General features: G+C 36.7%; 1 protein-coding gene across 2 annotated transcripts; it reads right to left on the bottom strand.

The window, feature by feature from the left end:
• Positions 1-328: 328 nt before the first annotated feature.
• Positions 329-26,223, bottom strand: LOC124168138 (nuclear distribution protein nudE-like 1-B). 2 transcript variants are annotated; one of them, XM_046546262.1, is made up of 7 exons: positions 25,783-26,222; positions 25,053-25,355; positions 24,843-24,979; positions 22,059-22,199; positions 17,151-17,245; positions 3,168-3,253; positions 329-1,787 (listed from the first exon to the last, which is right to left on the bottom strand). In XM_046546262.1, the coding sequence occupies exons 1-7, from the start codon at positions 25,860-25,862 to the stop codon at positions 1,727-1,729; spliced, it is 903 nt and encodes a 300-aa protein (XP_046402218.1). In that variant the 5' UTR covers positions 25,863-26,222; the 3' UTR covers positions 329-1,726. The 2 variants fall into 2 exon arrangements, with proteins under 2 accessions (XP_046402218.1, XP_046402226.1); XM_046546270.1 differs by lacking the exons at positions 329-1,787; positions 3,168-3,253 and adding an exon at positions 13,395-13,497 and having other exon boundaries at positions 25,783-26,223.
• Between the last annotated feature and the right edge of the window lie 452 nt (positions 26,224-26,675).

Genomic DNA, 26,675 nt, shown 5'->3' with positions numbered 1-26,675 from the left:
TCACTGATTTCTAGTTGTGTTAATATTTCAATATTTAACTTTCCCCGCATAATTATTTTCATGTGATGGAATGTTTTGGCTGAGATAGGTCACGATGTACACCAAGGATATTTTACAGATGGTGTTGTATTTGTTTTGTCAGGAGATAAGCGAATGAAATACATATATAACCACATTAGTTATTTAAGGAATTTTCCCACTATTTTGGGCATACGCAACCTGTTGAGCTATATGAAAAGCAACAGTTAACCAGGTCAAAGATTAAAACACATACCTATACAATTTTTTAATGGGTGAACCTTAAGTTCTCAATGGTCACTCAACCCAATTTTTGCCATAGGAATACTTTATTAAAAATAATCACATAATTTGAAAAGTTATTATTCTGTACACAGGGTGGTGACAGCAAACATATATACAGTTCTTACGAGATTTATGAAATTCCTACATCACAATGCTAATGAATAAAATTGGCTGAAAACTTATTCTAAGAAGCCTTCCAAACAGTTATTTCCATGAAAGGTCAAGTAGCTCATATCTCAGAATTGCAACAATTTTGTGAATGTTAAAATACCTAAAATTAGTTCTTTTTCCCATGCAAATTTACATTTAAATATTTAATTTGCAAAATATGATACTGACATAGCACCTACTATTAACAAATAAAAATATGTATGTATTTCTGTAGCCAAATTTCACCCCGGATAGACAATCCAATCTAACACTTTGACTTACATGACTTGAGTATTGTATGAGTGAAATACAACCAATTACTTCATATGATATTGCAACCTTACAGACAAATGGCCTGTGCACTAATTTCTTCACAAATTTTGAGTACAAAACATGAGCTGCCATTAAAATTTTTGTACTCGATAGAAAATACTTAAAACCAACTAAAAGTTTCTATAGTCGATAAAATATTTCATCTTCCAAGAAAAAATTTAGCACCATCACTTTTTCAATTTAAAGTGCCACTTCTTTCACCTCACCTGATAAATATTCCACATCCAGCATAAAAACAAAAGAAGCTTAAATCAATACTGGAGTAGGCACACATCTTCCCCTTCACGTAGACCACTGCAAATTAAAGAGTCAATAAATAACTTCCTAAAGAAGCCAAAATATCAATCAAGAATTTGGACAACGGCTAAAACTCAAGTATTAAATAAAAAGTTAAATCACTCAAAATTTTCCACCAACTTTTAACGCAAATAACATAAAATTTCTGACTAAAAAAGTAACAGCAGAAGAATTAACATATATCCACACCACTATTCGAAGTTTATGTCAAGGGGAGAAAAAATCCATACAATAATTGCTGTAGCAGCACTTTAGCTCCATCCAGGGTAGAATATCAATAGGTGTAATGTCAATCCAAAACACTGGTCACAAAAAAAGATAATTTTACCACATAATAGTGTTTCCAATTAAAAAACTTGCATTTACACCTAACTTCTTACTTAGCAAGCCCTCCCACATATATATGAATGACACCCACTTTAATTATAATTTGAAGGGCTAACACTCAAACACATTTTGAATCTTCATGATGAAAGGCGGCCAACTTTTCAAAAGCACTGCACAGCACTACAAGAAATTAAAGCAGTTCGAAAAGTACATAATCATAGAGAAGGCACTGCACCACGACATAAAGCCATTAAAACTTCTCCAGAATTGATTCATTTGTGCCATTTTCAGATCAATTTCATTGAAATTCTCTGCTCTATATTCGGATGAATCCTTGAGCAGATGATGAAATTGGGGTGCGGTTCAGTCGTCTGCCCCTGTAATAGAAGAGGGAATATAATATACTGCATTATTATTTTACAATCATTACTTTTTTCTGTCTTTAACATGAATAAGTCATTTTCGATGTTTCAGGCCGATCTAAAGTTATAGTCTGACTATTCTAAGTTGGCACTTGGCCGTAAACAAGAAGACAACCACAGAAATCCTCCAATCGCAGTGCACAGCAAAGATGGCAACTTTTGCTTACATCAGGTTACTTTGGAAGATTATTCGGGAATTCCACCGGGTCAGTTTCTCCAACTCTATCTTGGCCAACGTTTCGAAGAATGAGTTGTTCATTGTCATCATGATCTGATGACGATGGACAACTCGTTCCTTGAGACATCGGCTGAGATGGAGTTGGAGAACCTGCCCTGGTGGAATTCCCGAATAATCTTCCACAATTAAATACGCCGGGAAAGCCTGCGATCATTCTCCACAGTACGTAGTTTTCCCAGCTTTCTTGAGAAAACAAGAATGTAATTAAATTACTGCAGTTCATTTCTATACTTGAAAGCAACTTATTCTAGTAATACTTCAACAATTTCATGTAATGGCAAAAAAGACTATTAATATGTAATGATTGTTGATAGTTAATGTTAATAAAGATGATGGTCGTGAAGGGTAGAATATAATGAAAAGAAGATTTTGTAATTCATTAAAATGGGTAGTATTAAATTTATACGTGGAATATTGCCAGTTTTTTTATAATTTAATAAATAATGTAATTCAACCATATTTAGCCTGAAACAAGTAACACCAGAAAATGGACCAATTTCATTAAAATTAGCCATAGCTTGTTCATGGCCTCTCATCCTTAAGTATTACCTCTTGCGCTCATACGCAAAGGTATCAAACGTCCTTACACCAGTTGTTTGTGCACAAATTGTTCAAATAAAAACTTTGGATGCGCCAGCTGCTTACCTTTATAAGGTCACCAAAAAGAGTGCACATTAAAAGTAAGATGATTTTGAATCTTCTGGGAAATTATTGCATTTCAAGTACACAAAGTGTCCAACATTTTCCACATAATCCATATTATTTTTACAAAAATGGAATTTTGATGAAGAGTTTCCCTTCTTTTCAGCACTAATCACATTCTCAAGGATTGTAGCTAACGACTTCGTGGACCTCTTCATGGTTATTACTTGGTCATATATAAGCTATATATACCTATCTTCTGGCTTTGAAATCTCAATTACAATTCGTAGCTCTAGTCCCAAACAGAGAAGAAATTGAATGCTTATAAAAGAGTGACATAAATACATCAAATCAACTTACAGAGGAATGGTATGATAATCAATGGATAAGTAGATCTGCGGGTGGCCAAAATTTTCCCAAAATCAACACATTCAACAAAATCAAATGGTACAAACCTTAAGACCTCCTTGTTAGGGAATTCCCCAAGTTGAGGACTGTCTTTCGCTATGTTGCGAAATGATGCCAACTTTGATTCCAGGGCCTGAAAAATAAAGGAAAAGAGTATGAATTAGAGTAAAATAACCAAGGCATTTCATAGAAAAGAGATAGGACTTCTCAATATATTTTCTAAAAGAAGATGAACTGTGTTACAATTTGACTGGTACGTAAGTTGGACATGTTTGCCCTTGGTACAAATTATTTTTCATTTTTCCATAACTATCACATCATCACCAAAGAAAAACAATGGCCGAAACATTAATATTGCAACAAAAATTGCTCAACCACAAAACAGGCTATGCACAATTAATGTTTAGAAAGCTTAATGGTAAAAATATCCAAAAGTTTTTCTGTCTAAATTTCAACAGAAACATTAAAAAAGATGATGACTAGAGAACAATTATTACAAAGGAGACTAGGAGAAGCATGGGTCATTCTTAGTACATATAAACATACAATACACCATTACACATTAATGGTAGATGGTAATCTGTAGTGATTGTTACCACAATTCACCATTATTTATAATTGGTTCCCATTCCAAACAGTGTGAACCACAAAGCACAGTTATGTCCATATGTTAAGAAAACATATATTCATTAATTTCACTCACTGTAAGTTTGGAAGATTTTTTCTCTTAGATTGCCTAACTCAACTTGCACAACATTTGGGAATTAAGAGATTCAACCACACAATTTTAAATTAGGAATACACATTACGGAGTGGCTTATTTTTTATTTTTCTTGGATTCTGATCTCAACTTTTATTAAATGTGCTGAATAGAATCAGTATGCTGAAAAATCAGGTCAGTTGTTTGACATTAAGTCGCTAAAGAGCACTGGATCCAAAAACCATTAATTTTCTCTTTGACACTTAGTGACATCATTTCCAATGCTAAAAAAAAAGTTACAGCGCATTGGACCCAAAATGCATTCCATTTTTATGCATGAAGAACAGTTTTTGAGAAATAGAATGATTAAGTGTCCAACATGGGCACTAGCAAATGACTACAATTCCAAGTAACCATGATACATTCACTGCAAGCCTAATTTTCATGAAAGCCATCAGAATCGGCCGATAAAATTAAAAAAAAATTGAGAGAGGTTTTTGCGCCATAACTTCCGTTCAAATACTGCTATTTACAAACGGAGCACACAGGTCGAAAGAGGGAAGCTAGCTGAAGGCCATACACACAAGCGGAAGACTCGGAAGTAGATATTAGTCACGTACGGAGGCGGAGAAAGGGCTCCAGGCCCGACCAGCAGAGCACGTCAATTGACATGCTCCATATCTCGGCTTGGGCAGGGCCTCGTCAATTGACATGCTCTACGCTGAATGTGTTAAGGATATTGCAGCAGATATCAACATTGAAGCACACTATGTAGTTCATTTGAGCAAAATGACAATTTAACCCTGATCTCAAATTCTTACCACTCAAAAATGGAATATAAATATATGTAATATTGCAACGAGGAGTTAATCTTGTGTAAATCTATGCCAAGATGCAATCATTTTTTTCCTATTTGGTAAGTAAGATTGCATGAATCACACACCACAATCTGCAAGAGTTTACCTGCAAAAATTACTCTCTCAGCTGTTGCTTAAGGCCGTTTTACACGGTACATGGAATTGCGCAATCTGACATACGTGCGAAGGCGCAATCAAAATTGCGTCGTGTAAAGGGTGAATTGCTAGAACACATGTGAGAATGCGTGGATGCGAGACGGCAAAATAGCCCGTTCTAATTTCGATCATGCATTCGCGCAATTCCACGCCATTTTATACATTAATGCAGCTCTAACCTGTGCAATTGATTCTACTCCTCACAGCACATTGTACAAGGAAGAATACAAAGCATTGTACACGCATTGTACAGAATTCAAGAATCCAAGAAAAATAAAAGAGTAAGGCGCATCCTAAGACACATTATACACTGGATATATTTTTTATTTCCCAATTTAACTTTGAAAAATGAGTTGAGCAGTATTAAGCATCATAGAGGTCTGTTAAAAGTTAGTGGCACCTGCACAGTAGCCGGGCAAGTCTATTTTGATGAACTGCAGGGAGGAAGGGATATGGATAAAAAGCGACCATTCTCTCTCAGGACTCCATTGAGAATGTTTGCACTTGCTGCCAATCACCCGACATTAACTTTCATAAGATGGATAGCCTGTAACTACCCCTTTTTGGGCTGGCCACCCTTATGACCCCACCTTCCCCTTGGAGCCTCAAGCCAAGGGTTATTTTTGCCTCCCCTCCAAATACATTCCCCCACAGTCACTTTCTCAACTGCTCAGCACATTCAGGTGCCAGAAACTTTTAACATAACAATAATATTTTTGGAAAAAAAATTAAGTTATTCAAAAGAATCTGCTTTCAGTTAACCACAACACCGCTATAACTGGCCATAAAAAAATGAGGGAGTCATTTAATATTTTTAAAAATAATATCAAATGAGTCTTCACACAGGCAAAGGATCGATCACTTCTACAAAAATTATTGAGACTTCAATTATAGGACCCTATTTTAACAGCTTACATTGTGGCAGAGAGTCTGGTCAGAAAGGATTTTGAAAATGCTTTCACAATTACAATTAGAAATTAAGAGGTTGCATGCCTCCTGATCAAACGGCCTTTACTGGTGGCTGATAACTTGCTTAAAACTTATAGCATCATCTCGAAATTTTCACGGCTTATAGAGCAGACCCAGGTCAACATTTTCCATCAGCTCAAATTTGAAAATTGCACCTTGTTTACCCAGATACAATTGTTTTACATTTGAGAGATAGGCTATGTTTACGAAGACCAAGATATTCCAAAATGAGATGAGAGCAAAAGTTTTAATGGAGTAATAAATCATCAATAAATACAAATTATGACCAGTCCAGAGGAGGAATGTATCTTCTAAAGGATTACGTCCACAAATGAAATTCTACTTCTCCACCACCTCTTTAACACATTCAATCAAATGGGATGCATCAGTTTCTCCGCTACGTCAAAGTCATAAAAATTGTGCCACATTTTCTTTACCATTAATACCGGCAACAGCCGTACAGATTCGTGCTTGAAATAAACCCATAACGATGAATATATCAATTGATATATCGATATTGATATGACGATTAATAAGACATTTAAACATTACTATAAGCAGATTTTTATATTCTATAGTTGAAATTCTCTAAAAACAATTGTTCAATAAAGTCTGCTTTCTATTTCTTGTACTGCATTCAAGCATTTCTGCGTTAAGTTTCGCATGGCGATCCAAAGCATCGTCTGCTCCCGCAATACTTGTCAAGTAATGACGCACGTACTCTTTACATTGAGAAATGGATTTGGATGCATCACAGACACAGAAAGAGAGATGTGGGATGAATGTAAGAAGGTCAATTGCTGATAATAATTAAGTAACTAATGAATTCGGAGGTTTACACACTCAGAAAATACTAGGAAACGAATTGCAGGTTGCTTTAAGGCAAATAATTGAGCGTACTACCCAGGAAAGCGCCACTATTTCAAGCGTAAATAGTTTTCCCTGTATTTCGCTTGGATGGTACCGGGACCGGGAGACGGGAGGAAAACGTGCTAAAGAGGAACATGCTAACCAAGTTCCACTGTACCTGTTAATATGTTCCGAGAACAACATTTGAACAGAGGTCAAACAACATATTAATTCAAAACTAAATTAGCACATCACACTTCATATAACATGCCTATGTTCCATACGTCAAAGCCTTGAAGATAATGGTTACAGGTAAACATAGCCAGTGGGGCAACTACACCCAATGTCCATGCAAGTACGTAATTAGTAGATGCTACCAAAAGAGGCCTAACAGCACTATCTCCATAAAAATAGACTGGCCCTCCTCTATGAAGTCTGGATTTTAAAGGGTACGTAAAGAATAATGAGTTTGAAAGGAAGTTTGATATGCTACTGTAGTACAACAGCTACATAATTTAGAATTTAGCCATTACAGAATGGCAGGAATTGTCAGAAAAAATTATACACTGAGCGACAAGCCTATACATGTTCCTTGGAATTGGGTAATCAAGAAACAATAATTCAAGAATTCAAATTCAAGACTGTGTTAGGGTTCTAATGCTCAGGCAATTTATCAGTCTTAAAAAATTATGACACCCTGATTATTACTGTGAAAGCCTAATATAATGAGGACAGTGCATACCAACAAGGTGGAATTTGCCAAGAGTGACCAAGGAAATATTTAAAATCCTATGATTTGCAAATATAATAATTTGGTACTAGTGAGGACAGCCTGCCTAAATTAGGTTCATTCAGAATTACAAGTGGCAACACTCAGATAACACTCAGACAACAGCAACAAATGATAAACTATTATTTTCCACTTACGATGATGGTCAAATATTTATTTTGAAGATCCATGATAAACTCATAATCTTAACCCTAGAATAGTAACGCGGGGTGAAAACACACCACAGACCGGTTTAAAACTCGCGGCAAAAAGAAACGCCTTACGTTTACGACCCCGGTCCATAACCATAATTCAGTTACAAGGTGTGAGAGTGGAGGGAGCACACTCACAGCATCAGTAGCACGTGGAGGCTTGAGCAGTGAATGTTTGAAGTGCGTCAGGGGTGTTTTTTCACCCCACAATACCGTTTGCATACAGTTTTTGTCTTTTTAAAGTAAACAAACGAACAAACCAGAGATCGTCATGTTTTATAACATGACAAAAGGGGGTACTGACACATTTGATTAGATGTGTCACGAGTACACCACCAGCAAGAAAAACTAAAAGATGGCCAGTGCACGTTTTCATGGGGATGCTGGACCAATCAGGGATCAACGCCTCGATCATATACAATTTTAATGCTTACAATCCAGTACTGAACAGGAGAGATTTTTTGAAAAGTTTGGTTGATGACCTCACAAAGCCTCATATCCAGAGGAGGAAAGAATTGAAAAATCTACCACACAAAACAGTATTCTGTATACAGGAGGTACTGGACGAAGGGCCAATAAGGCGTAGTAGCAGAAAGTAGGTGGAACAGGGAGACAGGGAAGATGTGTTCTTTGTCCCCAAACCATAGACCGAAAATACGGTGTCAAATGCTCCAAGTGACTGGGCTTGGTTTGCCAAGACCATAGAGCTGTTGTCTGTCAGACATGTGATGAGCAAGAATGACTAATGAAACATGATTAATGATATTTTTTTAATGTTCCTTCTCAACAATCGTACTATCATCCTAAATATAGGTATTATTTAACAATCTGAACAAAATTATTCATCATTATAACGATATGTACGGCAAAAACAAATTTTCAAGTTTGCACACTTTGATTTCTCAAAATAAATGCCTTTTTTGGAGAATTGACCAAAACTACTATACCATTTTTCCGAACTGAAGGCGGCTGGGTGGAAAATAGAAACTAGCCAATGAGAAGCGCTGCCCCTTCCACCTCTCCCTTCCCCTCCATCCCCTTCCCTTTTCCGTTCCGCTCCCCTCCATCCGGCCGACCAGCGTTGCCATCCTTGGGAATAACGGTACTTTCGGGGGCGGCAGAACAAGTGCTGTGCGATCTCCAAAGGTTCGGCTTGGCAACACTGCTAGCTGGAGAGCAATGTGCACTGCTCGGAGTTCGGAGAGAGACTGCGCGCTCTTCCTCACTTTCTCCTGTCGCTCTTCTGTGATTGGCTAGAAGAGTGGGTGGGTTTCGAGCACGCTCAAGGTCAGCCGCCGTCAGTTCAGAAAAATGGTATACAATACCCTCAAAACATAGTATTTCCGCTTATGAACCTTGTTGGAGTTACTCAATTTAGTCAAAAACTTACTAAGATATGGTAATTTTAACGAAAAATGTTCTTTTTTTTTCTAGTTTTTCACGTTTTTTGCCGTTCTTGGTCGATTGTTCTGGACCCTTTAGCTTTTTAGGAAAACTAGTTAGCTTTCTTGATTCTTGATGAAAAGACAAAAAAAATAAGCCCTAATGAAATCTTTAAAGCCATACTGGGCCCGAGATACCGGCCCTTGAAAACTGGGGTGTTTATTCACCCCGCGATACCAGAATAGGTAAAGTAAATTAGCGTTACCGTTCTAGGGTTAATTACTGCAAGTATAAACTGCTATTACGACATAGCGTTTCATTGTTTTCACCACCCTCCTCTCCCTCCTCTACACATATAGTAAATCCATTTCAATACATATTTTCATATTCTTCTCTCTAATTATATATCCCAGACACATATCATCTGCATATACACACTATCCCAAGTCACTAACAGGCATGTGGCAGGGGATGCTGGGATACCAGCCATAAGCAAAAAATAAAGATGAGAAGGTCCGCATTGGAGATACTTGTCTACAAAGTCCCACCCTAGCATTTATTAAAGGCCTTTGTAATTCAGATGAAAAAGAAGTAAGTAGACCCATCTGGCAAACTATCTCTCTTAATTATCAGCTTTTGTTGCACCTAGAAACATACTGAGGTTCTTAGATGAAGTTCTCCATGTCACTCTGAAAGTTTGCTTCTCTTAACCTGTTCCCTACGCAGGACGTTATTTCACCGCCTGAATTTTCTGATGCTAAAGAAGGAAGGCCGGCTTTTCACGGCTTGAATTTTTCGAAGCAAAAGGCAAAATGCCGTGTTTTCACGGTTTCGCGGTCAAGCATGCCAAGTGGGTCCCAACCGCCATTAGGGTCCCTCGGCGCGAGAGGTCCGACCCTTTCCTATTGTCCACGTGGGGATTATCTCGGCCCATTCGGGCACTTAGTGACCCACTCAAGGAAGGTGCTCATGGTCACTTATTTGTTTATAAGGTGGAATAACTAAAAACGTAAATGTTGAATTTTATGAAAATCAATGCCAAGAATTGCATTCTGGATGTTTTGCTGATCGGTTCCAAATTTTAAACGGAACTCTAGCGTTCATATTAACGGAGTTTATCATCACCTAGAACAAATTTTGGAGACGCTAAGATTAGATGTTTAGTTACTATTTTTTTAAATTACTAGCAAATGTATAGGAGCGATATTGTAATGATTTACATCTAAAGATATGCGTTACTCTGTTTGCCACATATTAAGTGTACATTTGCGGTGAAATTCGATAAAATATCCGATTTAACTCCAATGAAAAATCCCCTCGTAATGTAATAAAATATGATTCTGTCAGTTCTTTGTCGTGAGCCGAAATTACAGCGACTATTTTTAATAACCTCTTACCAACCTTTGAATTCAAAGGTATTATAAACAAATTTCGCTGTAAATACTGATTAATGCATATCCTAAAAATTCGTAAATTTAATGTACCAATAGGGAATGTTTTACGTAGACACATGTTGTGAGAAGCATTCCATACCATTGCAGGAATAAGAATTGCTCTACCCAGGTAATTACTCTCATATCTTGCTTCTCTGATCAGGTTACATTTAGGTGGTCTGCCCTGTACACCTCACAGGCTTACTTCGGGACACATTAGCGCATTAATGTTTTCTTGGAAAAACTTATTACCCTCCAACTGGCACATCTAAGAGTAGATTGGTGCAAGTAGCCTCCTACTTAAATCTGTGGAAGAAAACAACCTCACTCTTCTCGGAATTACTCATTTTCTTTTCAAAAATTTCTTGACGTGTATTCAAACATAGCCGTTAACTCTCTGTTTGCATTCCGCTACCTATACAAGGGATGGTTTCTGTAAAACCCTGCTGTGCGATACAGCCCATACCATGAATGGAAAGAGAACTGCTCTACCGAGGTAATTACTTTCATATCTGTGTTCTATGGTCAGGATCCATTAAGGTGGTCTGCCCTGTGCACCTCACGGGACACATTAGCGCATTAACGTTTTCTTGGAAAAACTTATTACCCTCGAACTGGCACACCCAAGAGTATATTGGTGCAAGTATCCTCCTACTGAAATATGTATGTGGAAGATGATAACCTAACCCTTCTTGGAATAGCTCATTTTCTTTTCAAAATTTTCTTGGGGTGTATTCAAATTTAATCGTAAATGTTCTGTACCCATTCCTTTTCCTACTCCTGCAGGATTGTCTTTCAAATGATGTTTCGGTGGAATTACATTTTTTCTTGGAATTATACAGCCAGGATTTTTTTCTTGAAGTGCCTTTCGATGGTTCCTTAGAGCTTTCGTCAGTTTTGCATACGTTCTCGACGTGTTCAGAGTTACTTGGACGAGTGGAGCACTAGGCAAATTTGCTGGACGGGAATTTCCTTGCACTGGGAAAATGTCCAGGCTAATTACGGATCAATCGATCCTGGAAATACTCACCAGAAGTGATAATGAAGACGAGGATAGTGACTCTAGAAACAGTGTTTTGTAATTTTTCTTATTTCGTGCGCAATATGAATTTATATTTATCCAAGTGAAATTGCTTTATAAATATGTATAATTTTGCAATTTCAAACAACAAATTTGTTTGATTCAAGCAGTTTTATGAGAATTTTTGGGAAAATATTCTTCTAAAAAAATTCTAAATGTTTCACTCCCATGTTTTCAGAGAACTCGTGGAGAATAGACCCGAATGAGGAGTGTGGATTTGGGCATCATGGATATAAAATATGTTAATAACATAAATCGTAAATACCTAGAAGTATGCTAGGAACATTGAAAGATTTCACTCCCTTTAAAGTATTTTTTGGTCTATGATCTAATGCCCTTTTGCTGAAAACCCTAAAAATAACCGTAGAATTTCGTTTAAAAGTTCTAAAGGCATTGCAAAATTAAAGGTATACATTGATGAACTGACATTTAATGCAATAGTAACAATTTAAAAAACTTAAAATCGAACTAGTAAAAATAAACTGACCGCAAAAGTATGCCGTGATGGGCTGCCTTCGGGGAAAAGGGGCGAGGATTATATTTGCCCAGTTGACGAGGAAAGGGTCCGGCACCCCTCTAGAAAAGGTCATTAAGTGGAGGGAGCGACTACCTGGACGATTCCTAGCCGAGAAACAACTCCGTACGGGGCGAAAAAGAAATGCTCAAAGCCTTCGTACAGCCAAAAGCAACTTCCCGTGAAGGAGCCCGGCGCGAAAAGGTTAATAACTCAAGCTAGCACATAACCTCCAAGTCTTCAGTAGCTCCCAGCTTAAACAGCACAAAAGCTATGAAACACTCTTCTGTTTGCTGGTCCAGGCTGAATGGCTGTCAAGGATAATTGATAGCCAATTGGTCTTTGTTTGTCTTTTAATAATCCTCTATTTTCCCAGCACCTCTTAAAATTTCCAGATAACCCTATGACAAAATGCTATTTAATAACAAATTGTTATTTAAGTTCGTCAATTACAAAATCTTATCTCACATTCAATTCAAAACCAGAAAAATTAATCTCTCCGCACTCGATATTAATGAAAAATGTACCTCATTTCTACAGCCAAAATCATCTCTAATCAGCCAAAGACTTCCCTAATTTAGAATTGTTTTCTTTGCTCTTTACGGGAACAGCATATAAAGAGAAACTAATGAGTCAAAGTTGAGGCACCATTACACAGTAATTAAAAATTACAAACAGATAATGTCAAGAAAAACGGAGGTGCACGTGAGAGAAATTCCTAAGCAGAGAAACAGCAATAGCTGGAACACTAGAAACATGAAAATCAATAAGCAATCAAATTCCCTGACTGTATTCATTAACCCTGACTTTTTTGCTCTCTCGTTTAGATTATTACATGAAATTTTTGTAGATTAGGAGTCAATAAAATACAAATTCTCAAAGAAATACAGTTAAAATCTGTTAAAAATACTTTTCCTATGTTTCTTACATTGAATATAGAAAAACAGGAAGTTGTAAAAATAATTTCAGCCACATGAATGCCAGCCCTCAGTTAGCAGCAGTTTTTATGATTCACACTCCATAACATACATCTTCCCACACATCATTTCCCAAGTTTACCTGAACCATTTCAAATCCCGAATTTTCCCTGACTTCCACAGCATTTAAAAAGCCCTATAATACTGACCACCAAGCACCAAACTAAATAATAAATGATAGCCAAGCAGCATTCATGCAATGCAGAGAAAGGAAAGGAAAAGTTGATCCCGTCCACAACCAACACCTCTCATTATCTTCACCAGAAGCAAGTGTTAAGTAGATGACTACAAGCATTTGTTAATGAAAGAGGTCTATCAAAACTCATGCCAAACCTCAGACAGGAGCAGCTAACCAAAAAGGAGCACTACTCTATGAAAACAACATCCTTTTGCTCGCTGCCCTCAATTTTTTCTCGGCTGGACCAGAACACACACACATCTCAACTTTTTACAAGTCGGGCACAAGAATTTCAGCAACTGTAGATTTGAAAAACAAAATGTCAATTTAAATGCCTGCAGGACAGTAAGCCATTACTAAGATGCAAGGCTGGGGCACTCATAAGCATACAAAAGACTAAAAAGGAAGTTCCAATAACAGTCTATTATGCAGAGTTTGACGGGACTGTAGCAATTACACAATGTCTACAAACAATTCTGAATCCCTATAGAATCCATCATAAGCAACTATGACCCATGCTACCCTGAAGAATATAACTTTAAACTAGTATTTCATGCAATCCCAGGGTTCCTGCTTGTCAGGGTTCCCAGCAGTCGGGCATTTGAAAATTCTCCAGGATTACAAAATATAATTTTTACTTTTTCCAGAAGAAATTAACATATTTTTTCATTAAAAGGAAATAGCAGGTATGCTTCCAATAATTATTATACTCAGCAACTTTTAAACTTTCACACTTGGAGGCAAATAAGTTTTAAATACACAGCTAAATTAAAAACTAAGGTAACATGAAAGACAGACGAGACCGTATCCTGTGGTTTAAAATCCTCCCAACTAACCCCCATTATAACGTCAGACACATCTAATGTCACAACATAATCTAGGAATGATTTACACGTTGCGTACAGATGGCGAGAATTCTCGTCATTTTTTTCCCGAACGTTCCCGACGAATGACGAGGATTCTCATCATTTAGGTGCGTCAACCTAAACAATTTTAAAGCGTACAATTCGTTAGTACGTTTTCAGTTGTTGTTCGTTATTCATAATGAATTGATACATCATAACGTTTGATTGGGTAAAGTTATATTCTAAACATTAGCTTTTTAACCATGTTTAAACCAAAGGTATGTTTCCAATCTCAACACCACCCAGAATTGGCGTTCCTAGGAATTTAAATACCCCGGTACGCAACGTGTTAAACACAAGAAGAGAGGGTAAAAGCCTTTAAAAGAAATCAACTGTGGTGACAAAACCTAGAAATCTGAGAGATATTAATTTAGAACGGACTACAAATAAGTAAATATTGAAGAATCACATGCTATAAAAATAAGCGAGTACATAGATGTTTAGTGATCGATGCCAACTAAAGGACGACAAAAAGAATGGCTATGAATAGAACTACAACAAAGTATATTAAAAAATAATACAGCTAGCAATAATTCTAATGGGAATATTAACATGAAATTCATGGAAGTTCTACTTGTTGCCATGCAACTAATATACATTTCCGTCAAAAGCACTAATCATAGCTTAGTTTCCCAAGAAATCTGGATAGTTCAACTATCAATGATACGAGTGGCAACTTTTGTAAAACGATTGAAATGCAATGAGAACACATCAGTGGCAGCCTGAAGAATCCTCCACAAAGTAATACTCATGCATTTAGCAGCTGAGAAAAGGAAGTGTATTTTACTCTTGCCAAATAAAGGGCTCATAAGTCCCCAACAATAAGTGTTTATATTTATTATTTAAAATAAGATGTCCATCCTTGTGGCGTGCAAGGATTTGCCTACGGCAAGCATTAGACTTTGGGTGAAAACCAGTTGGTCTATCACTGTGCATACGTCAGAAGGACTCAAAAAAAGTGGCATATAATGTGCTTTTTAAGATTGCTCATTAGGAGTATTTTTGACTAATTTTACCTCACTTCATCACTTTCAAAAGTATTTTAATAGGTGATTAGGTCATATACACTACGAAGAAATTCACCATGAAAAAAATTCATACAGTTCAGCATGGATTCAAACCCAGATAACCCAATTGCTAAGCAGGTATGCTACCAGATACACCACCAAGTCATCAGCTTTCTTGGCATATCCCAGACTGGGTTAATAAAACAAGGTGTTGACATTAGAAGCCCACATGGCAGTACAGGACACGGGCCTGCTACTGAGTCAATGTGCCACTAAGGCATTGTTTTTTTCAAGGAAAATTTCATCCTTGGTGTATGTAACTTTGCACCCGTGCACATGACTGCGTGCAAAGTTACTTCTTTCATGCAGTGTTTTATGAAAAGGTCCTAAGACGTCACTATATTTATTATATTATTTCTATTAATAAATACATTAATTATATTTATTTTGCATTTATATTCCTATAAATACAAAACAATTTGCATTGAATAATTACTTATTTCCTCTTTCATTAGGGTTTTGCGTAATACATGGTCAATGCGAGCAAAACACAGTCATCTACACATAATTCAACAAAAGCCAGTCATTAGAAACCATGGAAAAGCAAAAGCTTGGCTACGTACCGGTATTGCAAGATACTATACAAATGCCATAAAAACACAAGACAACCTGCTAAGTTGTTAGCATTGGCATCATAAACATTCCGGGCAGATATTCTTCTGAGAACACTCAGTAACTATAAAAGCTAAGAATTTAATAGTTCTTGGTACAAAACACCTATAATTTTACACAATACCACCCGATTCTGATGCACCTTCCAATTTAGCATTACATATTCAATTTTAATCTCTTAGTTCACACTATTTTCCATAAGTTCTCATAATCACAACAGAAATATTTCCTACATACTCCCATAATACATATTTTAACTCATTTAATTGATATAAATCTAGATATTATGAGAGTTACATTATTTTTGCCGTACATATTTCCTTCGAAATTTTTACAACTTAGGGGGAGAAAATATCCATCTAAGGAGGAGAAAATATCCCATCAGATATCCATATCAGATGATTAGGAGCCGGATAATTGTGAGTTGCATTAAATTTTACTTGGATGTGACTACTGGGATTACAATTGCTAAAAAGGTAAACTGCAATTCTCAAACAAGCTGATTCACAAAGTTGTTTCTTTGCCAAAATATGACAAGGAACCTAACATCCTCGATTGAATACTGTGAAAACTCTTCGGTATCAATACTACTGAAACACTAAGGATGCAAAAAGCCTTCACGAATTTGGATTGAAAAATTAAGGATTTAGTCAACCTGTATTTTCAGCTACTAGCTACTCATTTTAACTGATGCTCATTCAATGCATGAACTAAGATCAAGGAGAATTGGGCATGTTCACTGAAATAATGATGACAATAACGCACCACCAGAAAATTACCAAGGCTCGTTCCCAATCTGTTAAAGCAGTTTCCACGAGGCTTTTACCGGTGCAAGGACCAAAATCCTTCCTGTGAAGCAATCATGCTTAACTATGACAAATTTACCAACTCATTTCACAAAAAATATATACACAATAACAGTGAGGGAGGTAAACATTTACAACAAATTATCAAAAGCAAATAAACAATGTATACTATGAGAGAAAGCCAAGAGAAAGAGAAATGATTTTATAAAAGGAAACATGGCACAAGAAGGAAGAATACTAGCACACAACATTGGTAGGGTTGATTTCACACTATTGTCTGCATAGATTTTCATAAGGTTCTCCTGGGGCACCATTAAATATATACAGCAAAATATTGTTCGTGTATTTTGAAAGCATTTTCCTGACCAATACAAACATAAATTTTAGTACCACATAATCGGATAATGTGTCCTATGACTGGAAAACATGATTTGATTATTATACCCAGTAAAACATACTATAATAACAATGAATTACATACCACTGCAGCACACAAGCATTAAATTACCATGTACATAATTCTTTGGATGGACTGAGGAAGCATGCATACTAAGCCACTTACCCCAGTTTTACGAATAAGATCACCAACGATGTTCATGGTTGATATTCTTGCAGATGGTGTAAGAGGTGATGAATTTGATGCATTATTGTGAGTAGCTGTAAGCAGAATAAGGCATAATTTACATCAATGAAACAATAGCAATCATTAACATAACTAATAATGAATGCAACCATTACTTTCAAGACAAGATGACATGAAGAAAGGCTGCAAAGTTTTACAGCCACAGATGTCACGTTAGGATAAAAGACCAAGGCTGCTATTCTGAATGGGATTATGACCATGCTACCAGCCAATATACCAGGAAAAGTCGTAACCTTCAGGACTATTAAGACCCAGTCATAATTCTCAAGATTTTTAGCAATCATTATTCGGTACAGCTAGAGGACAATAAATTACAACCAGCCAGGTTGCAAAGTATTGCTCAATCTCAGAACCTGGATATCTGTATGGCAACCCGTAATAGCATGCACATAGCGACGGTCAACTGTCTATCAAATATTAAGCCGTGATTGTGTAATGGGTGGCAGTGAAACCAGGCATAAGTGGTGATACTCCATAATATCTATGGGTAATTCCACGTCAATTCAACACAGAAAAGTGACATTTTCAACCCGACCATGTCAGATTTCTTTCAAATTTGGTGCATTCAATGGTACTGGTAAGTGATGGAAAAATACCAATTTGTAGAGGTATATGATGATTTTGACAAAAGTTACAGGTCCGCAAATGTTGTGAATTTGTCGAAATTTCAGCGTGTCTCTCTAAAGGAAAATGACTATAATTCCGGTTCTATCCAAGGTAGAAAAATGAAACTTATGTTTTTGGAAAGGTAATATGTAGGGCTTTACATTGATATACAGCATGGCCTCTTTATAATAATTTCAATACTCGAGGTCATTGACCTTGACCTTTGACCTTGAATATCTCAAAACACTCCCCTTCAATTTTTTTCATAAAAATATATGTTATTGCTCATACATTTTACTACATGCATACAAAATATCAAGATGGCACACTTAAGGCATCACGCCCAAAAAATTATTTGTCTACGGAACTACACAAGCAAAATGCAAGAAGTACCACTTAAATATGAAATGCCCATTGTTGAACGGTATAGGTCATGGCTATATCATTGCAGTGTTACAGAAAACAATATGATGGGTAGCTTCAATGAAAATACAGTTAAAATTGGTAAAAACCAGAAGTGGTTTCAAAGGGGCTATTTTGCTATTTTTATCCATGGCTGAAATTCTCCTACGTAACCTCTGCAAGAACTTTCAAACAAAATGGTTCATGAGTAGGACAAGAATCGCATGCAACGGCGCATTCGAAGATAGAATTGGAACTCTTTCCACCCTTATTGCACGTTGCATTCACCAAAGCCATTATTCAAAATTTCGGATCCAGATCCGATGTCTTCCGTGACTTTAGATCTGATGTACCTGATGAAGGGCAATATCCACGAATATTTGGATCCAAGGTATCCGATCCAACCATCCCTAATTATAACAAATTATTTTCTGAGGATCTTCAGCTCCTGTCATTAAAGATTTCTACTGCAGTTATTAATTTTTTGACTTGTTGTTCTTATTTGGTAAGTACATTTACTATGTACTTACCTAATACACCCATGTCTCGTATAGCGCAAGGGATGCGTTCCTTGGGGTCTTTGCGCTATACGAATTTGCGTTGTACGAGAGCGTTTTAACATTGGGAAGATAGGGATGCGTTCCTGGTAGCATAGGTCTTGGGTATTGAATTTCCTCTAAAACATATACATTCCCATAAATAGCCTTCGAAAACATTATTTATATAAATGTTTATAGTTTAAAACATCTTTAAAGATAGTATGCACGCATTTGAAGACTTTTATTCACGTTAAAAAAAATTCTTACGTGCTTTTGAAATTCCCTCCTGTCGTGCGGGTAGGCTAACATCTGCTATCTCAGGGGTTCGTAATGCATTGCCGGCAGTTGACGATTTTTCAAACCAGTCTAAAAACAACTATTGTGTAACCCAGGCCCTTTTGTCGCTCATCAAAGAGGCAGGCAAATGCTACTTTGAATGCCATTTCATAGCTAGCGGAGTTTATGAATGATAAATCATTTTAATTTGAAGTCCTCCGAGTCATTAGCAGCTACGTGAAACAGTCTTTAAATGCCTTGAAATCTGACCCAGGTTTTCCTTCCCTGAAAATGAATGAACGAGAATGCATTCTTTTCCAAAAGAATATCGTCTCGTCTACACTAAAAACTAGTTGAGGGGGAAAATAGCCACTTTCAATCACAGCTTGGAGTTCATCAGAAAATGTTGTGGTGACTGCGTTATCAACACTTGCAGATTCACCTGATATCGCCGCACTGAAAATACCTGCTTGCCGTTTAAATTCTGGAACCAACCGGAGCTTTCACTAAATGTCTCGGAGCGATTACCACTCTCGTCTTTTTGAACTGATTCACTATTAACTTTCCGTATGTGTAGACCGCTTGGTTGAAGTTGGTGCGGCTGAGGTCACTGATGTTTTAACTTCGTCTTTATTCAGAATAAGGCATCGTGAGTTTAAACTTCCGCGCAATATCGCTTTGACGTTCTCCATTTTCAAAGCAATTTACCTCTTTCAATTTATCTTCTAGGTTTATGGTTTTCCTTGATATCTTCTTGATTTTTCTACCCGCATTCCTATTTTTTGCCATTTTCTCTTGGTTTTTACTCTGCATGGCTCTATCGAAATCACCTTCTACTGCTGAACTGCATTCTTGAGACGCAGAGGGCCTACGACTGCGGGGAGGGAACGAAGCTATTGTGTTTGAGACTCTATAGGGGACCCTCTTATATGTTGATGCTATTCATGCGCAACTTGGCCACCGCTCCATTTCTCCCCCGTGAATACCGATGACCTTGAAGGCTTTAGCGTAGACCCTCTACCTGGAAGTCAATCGCCCGATAACCTATGACGGCAAAAATTACGTCTCAACCAGTATTGCTTAAAAAAACTCATTCCCACTAGCTCCACGCTTAATTAATGATCTAAATTAACTCATTCTGTTAATCATACGAGATAAATTACTTCAGTAGGCTGGCTATCTGGACCCAATGACGAGTAATACTTTTGGCTATTGCACAGCAATGGATTTCGATTAATATATAAACAAAAAAGAAGATTTGAGGCAAGCAATAATATTAATATGCGTAAAATGATAGAAATTTTATGTGTACTTAGCGCAAGTTCACGTTTTATCACAAGAGCGTTTAAGATTTTTGATTAGGCTACACTGCGTTGCAATGTTTCCCCGAGGAACGAATTTGCGCTATATCGAAATTGCGCTAATCAAAATTGCGCTATATGAGACATGGGTGTACATGGTTCCCACTCAACCTAAAATATAAAATTCACGACTTTTTCCAGGTTTTCAGTCTAGATGTCGTCAAATTCACGGTTTTTAGATAAACCATTTTAGGCAGAAATATTGATTGCGTAACGATCATCGGCCGCAGGTTAAATAAAAATTTAACAAGACAGACGCTGTGAATACAAATGCAGCAATGAAAGTGCTACCTCTCATGACATCACATATCATTGGCAAAATTCAGCTCCCGCTAAAGGTTGTGGAGGGATCAGGGTGCCAGGGAAATTAAGAATTGTCTGAATTTTTGCCGGGGTTAATGAACTCTTTGGTTACCAGTCTCCTGGCTTTGGTACAGGCTTAAGGCCAATGTGTCATTATGGCACACAGACCAATAATTGCGCTTCGTACACTCGTGTGCAGATAAATGCGTGGACAGTGTCTGCGCATGACTGACCTTGAAACATGATCAACATATCAATTTTTCTTTTGCTCTTTCAATTGTAGTTCCAAAATCAAGTTTGAGAGATTTTTAAGGTTATATGATGAAATTCACGGCCTTTTCCAGTTTTTTCAAAGAAGACGAAATTTACTGCTTATTCACGGTTTTAAGGTTTACACAGTTGAGTGGGAGCCCTGCAAATAAGACCTAACAAGTAAGGGCTGAATACATTTCAAGACTTCAATATAATCTATCTATTTACATATGCTAAGGTTATACATACTACAATGTAGCAGAAAAAGTGCACCACAACACAGTGAGTCTCTCATGCAAACCAAGTTTCATTTAAACATGAAACTTGCCAGATATAAAATATTCATCAACTGACACTGAGGTAATTTTTTGCAATCAAAGTGATGAGTGGTTGAACTTCAAATATTTGAAATTCTGCCCATTGGCAAGTTACTATCATCATATGCACCTAGATTTAAAGGTAACTTTGTTTGCATTCTTGACATATTTTTATTTCAAGCATGATTTATTCAAAGACGCTGATGCAAAAATCAAACAACAAACTCCGTCTGCCTTAAAACTGGCAGTTTACATGACTGCATACCTCAGTTCAACAATAAGTCCAAATCTGCAGAATTTAAGTTTTACCAAATTCTAAAAAAATAAAAATGTTAAAAAACAAAATCAAAACAATATGTTGCATTATAATAGATCATGTTCACACATCTAGTCATAATTATAATTAACATTATAAGCTGTGTGAACACATATTTCTTACCTCCTAACTAATCTAAGATTTGTATCATGTAAATATTCGATAACTGATGGGTGCAATTAATTTCCATTCACAAAGCAGGAAATACTCCCTGTCATTCATTTTTCCATTACTATAATTAAGAAAAAAAACTTGGGGAGAAACAATGTTTTTTCAGGTAATAGGTAAATTGAAAATTAAATGTTTTATTTTCCTTAAATTTTGAATTCATGATGATAGATGACTTTTGATATTTTCAGTCTGTTGAAGAACTTGATTTCAAATTCTAACATTAAAGCAATTCAGAGCCTTAAGAGTTAAAATTCACAGCAATTCCATGTAAACTTCCTACTTACTTTTGAGAGGAGAACCCATTGCTGTCTGAGTCTCCATCTCTACGGTGAATTTGTTAGAATCTATTCCATTACTCCTCCCTCGATCTATGCATTTTTCCTCAGGGACGTCTCTCTCCCGGACTTGAAGCTCCTGCTTCATATCTAAGAAATAAAAAAGATAATATTAAAACCACTGAACAATAACTATTATGAGCTACAAATCGGAGAAGACTGTCTGAAGTCAGGAAAACCTAATGCCTATTAAAGATGGAAGGTAACATTTTCTCCCACACAAACTTTTCTATTGTTTGGTCAAAACTCATCTAGCTCAGCCCCTCGCACGTTAACACCTATTACCCCCATATTGATGATTGCCCTACAAAATGGAAAAAAACATATCCAGAGATATTTTTACTTCATACCTTAATTGGCCATTGGATTTCCTGCCTAAAACACATAATTTTAGCATTATATTTAAATCTTAGCTTTCTATTTCAAATCACAAGGTAAATCCATAACCAAGAATAAAAAAAAGACTGGATGAAAACATGAACTAGCCGTAATTTCTACTGTTCACATAGAGAAAGCCATCAATTAAATTAAAGAGAAGGCTGCAGGAGTGATGATGATGAATACAGAAAAAAATTGCTATAAGGAATTCCAGATAATATGTCCAAGAGAGAGAGGAGTTTTCAAAAGCAATATATATTCTTTTATTTTGTCTAGTTTCATCGTCAGGATCAGTTGAGGCCAAGGGGGATAAGAGGTGTGAAGGGGAAGAGCAAATTAAAGGAACGGGTGTGAAATGGAATGAACTATGGTCAGTGGAAAGGGAGTAATGAGAGAAGTGGTAACAAACGAAGAAGCAAGTAGGGAAGGCTTGAATCAAAGCTAAGCACACACTAATGTAGGCGGTTTCATGCACTAGGCAAATGGATCAGTAAGAATAAAAAAATAAATATAACCACTTCTGATACTATCCACCGTTATACCAACATTCTCAAATAGTAATTAATCAAATCTATTCTCCGTTCATTTTATCTTTGTGGGTGAGCTGATGTGACCAAAGCAAGAGGGGGTGAGGGGCTGGAAAGTTTCTCGACAAGTGACTTTCCCTTTACCAATCAGCAAACGTCAGGCGTGGCCTCAGTCAGTCGCTCTCAGACCTCCATCGAGTTAACATAATGGATCTGCTCATGGAGCAGTGTAGCCAAACCTCATGCGTTCTCCTTTTATGCCTTTGAGTATGCCTTTCACCAAAAATGCCTAATTCAGTATGGTAGCTAACAATGTCATGGGGCTTCTGTGAAAGGATTATCATCTATATCTTCCAATTGAGTAGGTCTGTTGTCTTGGTGCCGGGGCCAAATAACTGTGGCCAACCATGACTCACACATTTTTCGGGACTAAGCAGGGTGGCTATGTACATTTGGTGACATTAAGTTCACTCCTCCTCTCCCCCTCAGTACTACCACAACCACATTAGCGAAGCCTTCCGATTGTGTCCAGGCTCTCACAAAAGCTCACTCGCAGACATGAAGTGAATATAGTACAATATAATGAATAATGAAATGTAAGGTATATATATGTACACTTTCAGGTACCACCAGATCAACTATTTTTTGATCACTTCTCATTGATTTCAAGTTTTTCAGATGCTTAAGTTGCTACCCAGTAGGTATATGCATATGTAATTTTATGGATATTACTGTTAAAAAATAAAACCTTTAAGTCATTTTCTTTCACTGAAGTGAACTCAAAACCCCACAGACTGAGAGTTTCCCAATTTGGCCACCAGATGGCAGGGTTAGAGGTGAGTTTCACTTTGCCATGAATCTTCAATGTTACACCTGTTACTATGGTTGTTGATCATGCTAACGGAATGGAAATTTTGTGCCTGAATTTTGGATATTGGGAAGAAGTGGAATTTCTAGGTGGGCTGGGTCTTGGGATGGGTTAGAGCATGTTGCCTAAGTGAAAGACATTATTACCATATACTTAATTACATTCTATGTACTAAAAAGATTGAGTTTTTGAGCATATAGCCGAGAAATAAGGAAAATATGCTAAAAGAAACCGCAAATTTTCTCTTCCTAAATATGTTGCCACCTTGGAGAAATATATTAATAATGTTATTGACATCCTTGTTTTAAAATGATTGTTGTTACACCCATTTCCTCAGAGGAGATGAACTCCAAAGAGGCAGACATGAGACAACCCCTATTCTCCTATGGGCCTCAGGCAATTAGACAGATGGATGTCTGAAGAAACAGTCAAGTGCCTCATTTCCTTCGGAATGAATGCTAACACCAACAGAAAGCATGACATATACCTATGAAGCTTCCTCGTTGCAGTCAATGCATACTCTGGTCATGAAAAGCTACATTTTCTAGAAATTTATTATTATCTCAAGGCCTGGTTTCAAGATACAATAACCCATGCATATTAATATGTGAATGCATGAACAATTTCTAATGACAGGAAGAGATAGTGCACAAATGCTTGAACCAAATTAGAGCACGCTGTATATTCCAGTCAAACATAAAGTTGGGCTGTTACATGCTGCATTTGTAAATTCACAAATTCAATCATAAATTATTATTTACCATATATCAAGGGCTTAACACTGCCTTAAGCACAAATGCATCAAACATATATATAACCTATTTTGCATCAATTACAATTACCACCAAAAAGAAAATCCATATTTTCCGATTGTCTGCCTCCTAAGGAGAGCAGTGCACTGGACTAAGAATTAAGTAGGAACTTTAATACCAATGAACATGATATTATAAAGGTAATTACCTCTGGCTTCATCCTTCAGCCTCTGCACCATTGTCCTTAAACTTTCTTTCTCGTCCAATTCTGATTCAAGGAATGCATTTCGCTCAATAGCTAGATTTAGTCTCGACTCAAAATCTTCAACTGACACAAGCATTGCCCTGAAAATAAAAAATCGACGTTAATCAAGAACTAAATACAAGGCAAATAGAATCCATAAGAAACCCCTCTTACCTTTTAGCTCGCTCTAAATCATCGTTAGCTTGCTCTAACTCCCTAATATACCTATGCCATTCGTCTTCTCTACTACGATATCCAGAGAGTTGTGCTTGGATGTCAGAAATTTGTGCCTCCGTATCCTTTTGCACTTGGTCGAGTTTATCTCTAGTTGCCTCCAGTTCTAGCTGAAGACGATTATTGATAGAACATAGATCTCTGTTACGCTGGTCAACCTGGTCTAATTGAGCTTCCAGCTCTTGTTCCAACTCACGAGAATTCTCCTGAAATTCATCTAACTCCTCTCTCGCCTCTTGCATCCTAGAAAAATAAAAGCAGATATAATTTTGATATTAATAATATTATTGATGCCACACCCAGCAACTCAAACAGGAAAAATGGTTAAGTAATGCCTTTTCTCAAATTCCATTTATTTGAAATGACGAATGTACCTTGCACACTTAAAAGATCAAAATATGGCTTACTATGTAACACTAAAGCAGATGAAGTACAATCTTTACACCATTAGCACAATGAGTGATACACGCTAATAACAAATAATGTGGTGTTTGCACAATACTTGTCATTTTCACGTCTAAATTGATTGCCAAACATGAGCGAAGGGCAACGAAGTAGGTCATCTCAAACTTACTTCTACTGAAACGCTAACATATACAATCTCATTACAGTCATCGATTGAAAAAAAAATTAAGTACGTGTGACAAAAAACAGAAGCGCAATTACATACCCTTTTTGGTACTGCATTGCCAAACATTTCCAATATTGAATTTCTTCGTCTTTGCTAGAGAACTGAGGAACTTGATCCATTTCTGTATACTGTTGAGGTCACTACACGTGCACCAAGTCAATGTCCAGCGAAACACTGAAACACCTAATTTAACCGTCTTTGGAGCACATACTTTCTTCAAATATTAAAATGTCACCAGAACTTGTCCTTAAATAGCAATATGATTACTTTCACTGTCTTGTTCCCTCAGTCCAGCGAGACCACTATCATCCAAAACCAATAGTTGAGGAGTTTTAAAATACTGCACACCAATTTTTACACAGAGCTAAGCACCTTACGCCATAGCAAATTAATTGAAATACAACGATTACAAACAAAGACGACGGAGAAGATGACGTTTTCCTAAATTTAAAATGGCGACGACGTAACGGCCCCTTCGTTCGTCACAAATTCAAGAAAAACAAATGATGAGCAAATACCGTCGTTGTCAGACGGCAAGAGGTAAATTTGAAATTACTTGAAAATTATATGTTCTGGAGCTCAATATATTTTTCAATTCACAATACTCGCTTATTTATAAATGGATTTTATATTCGCTATTCTAATTAATCACTCAAGCGATCCTCCTTTGAAAATTTCCCTCTCTCATTTATTTACGTGTTCCTAATACAGTTACACAACACGGTTCCGTTAATTTATTCAAAAGTATGTACTGTGATCAACTATGGCTATAATTAGGACAAAAATATATTTATAGCACCTCTTACATGTAAAATAATTGACTACGCATACTAGCTACACTTACAGGAAATGATAGCCACCCGATACCCTATTCTATTTCAAACAGCTTTAGTACTAATCTAATTGTAAGTAGGTATCCATTAAATTGTTTA

Source organism: Ischnura elegans, chromosome 1, assembly GCF_921293095.1.
Source record: "Ischnura elegans chromosome 1, ioIscEleg1.1, whole genome shotgun sequence".
Taxonomy (NCBI): domain Eukaryota; kingdom Metazoa; phylum Arthropoda; class Insecta; order Odonata; family Coenagrionidae; genus Ischnura; species Ischnura elegans.
The sequence above is the reverse complement of the archived record's forward strand: the minus strand, read 5'-3'. Positions and strand labels throughout refer to the sequence as shown.

Excerpts from the sequence above, each read along its gene's own strand:
- LOC124168138 (XM_046546262.1), bottom strand. The coding sequence starts at position 25,862 with ATGGATCAAGTTCCTCAGTTCTCTAGCAAAGACGAAGAAATTCAATAT. Across the intron at positions 25,356-25,782 it reads GCAATGCAGTACCAAAAAGG|GATGCAAGAGGCGAGAGAGG; the intron begins GTATGTAATTGC and ends TTATTTTTCTAG. Across the intron at positions 3,254-17,150 it reads ATCTTATTCGTAAAACTGGG|GCCCTGGAATCAAAGTTGGC; the intron begins GTAAGTGGCTTA and ends TTTATTTTTCAG.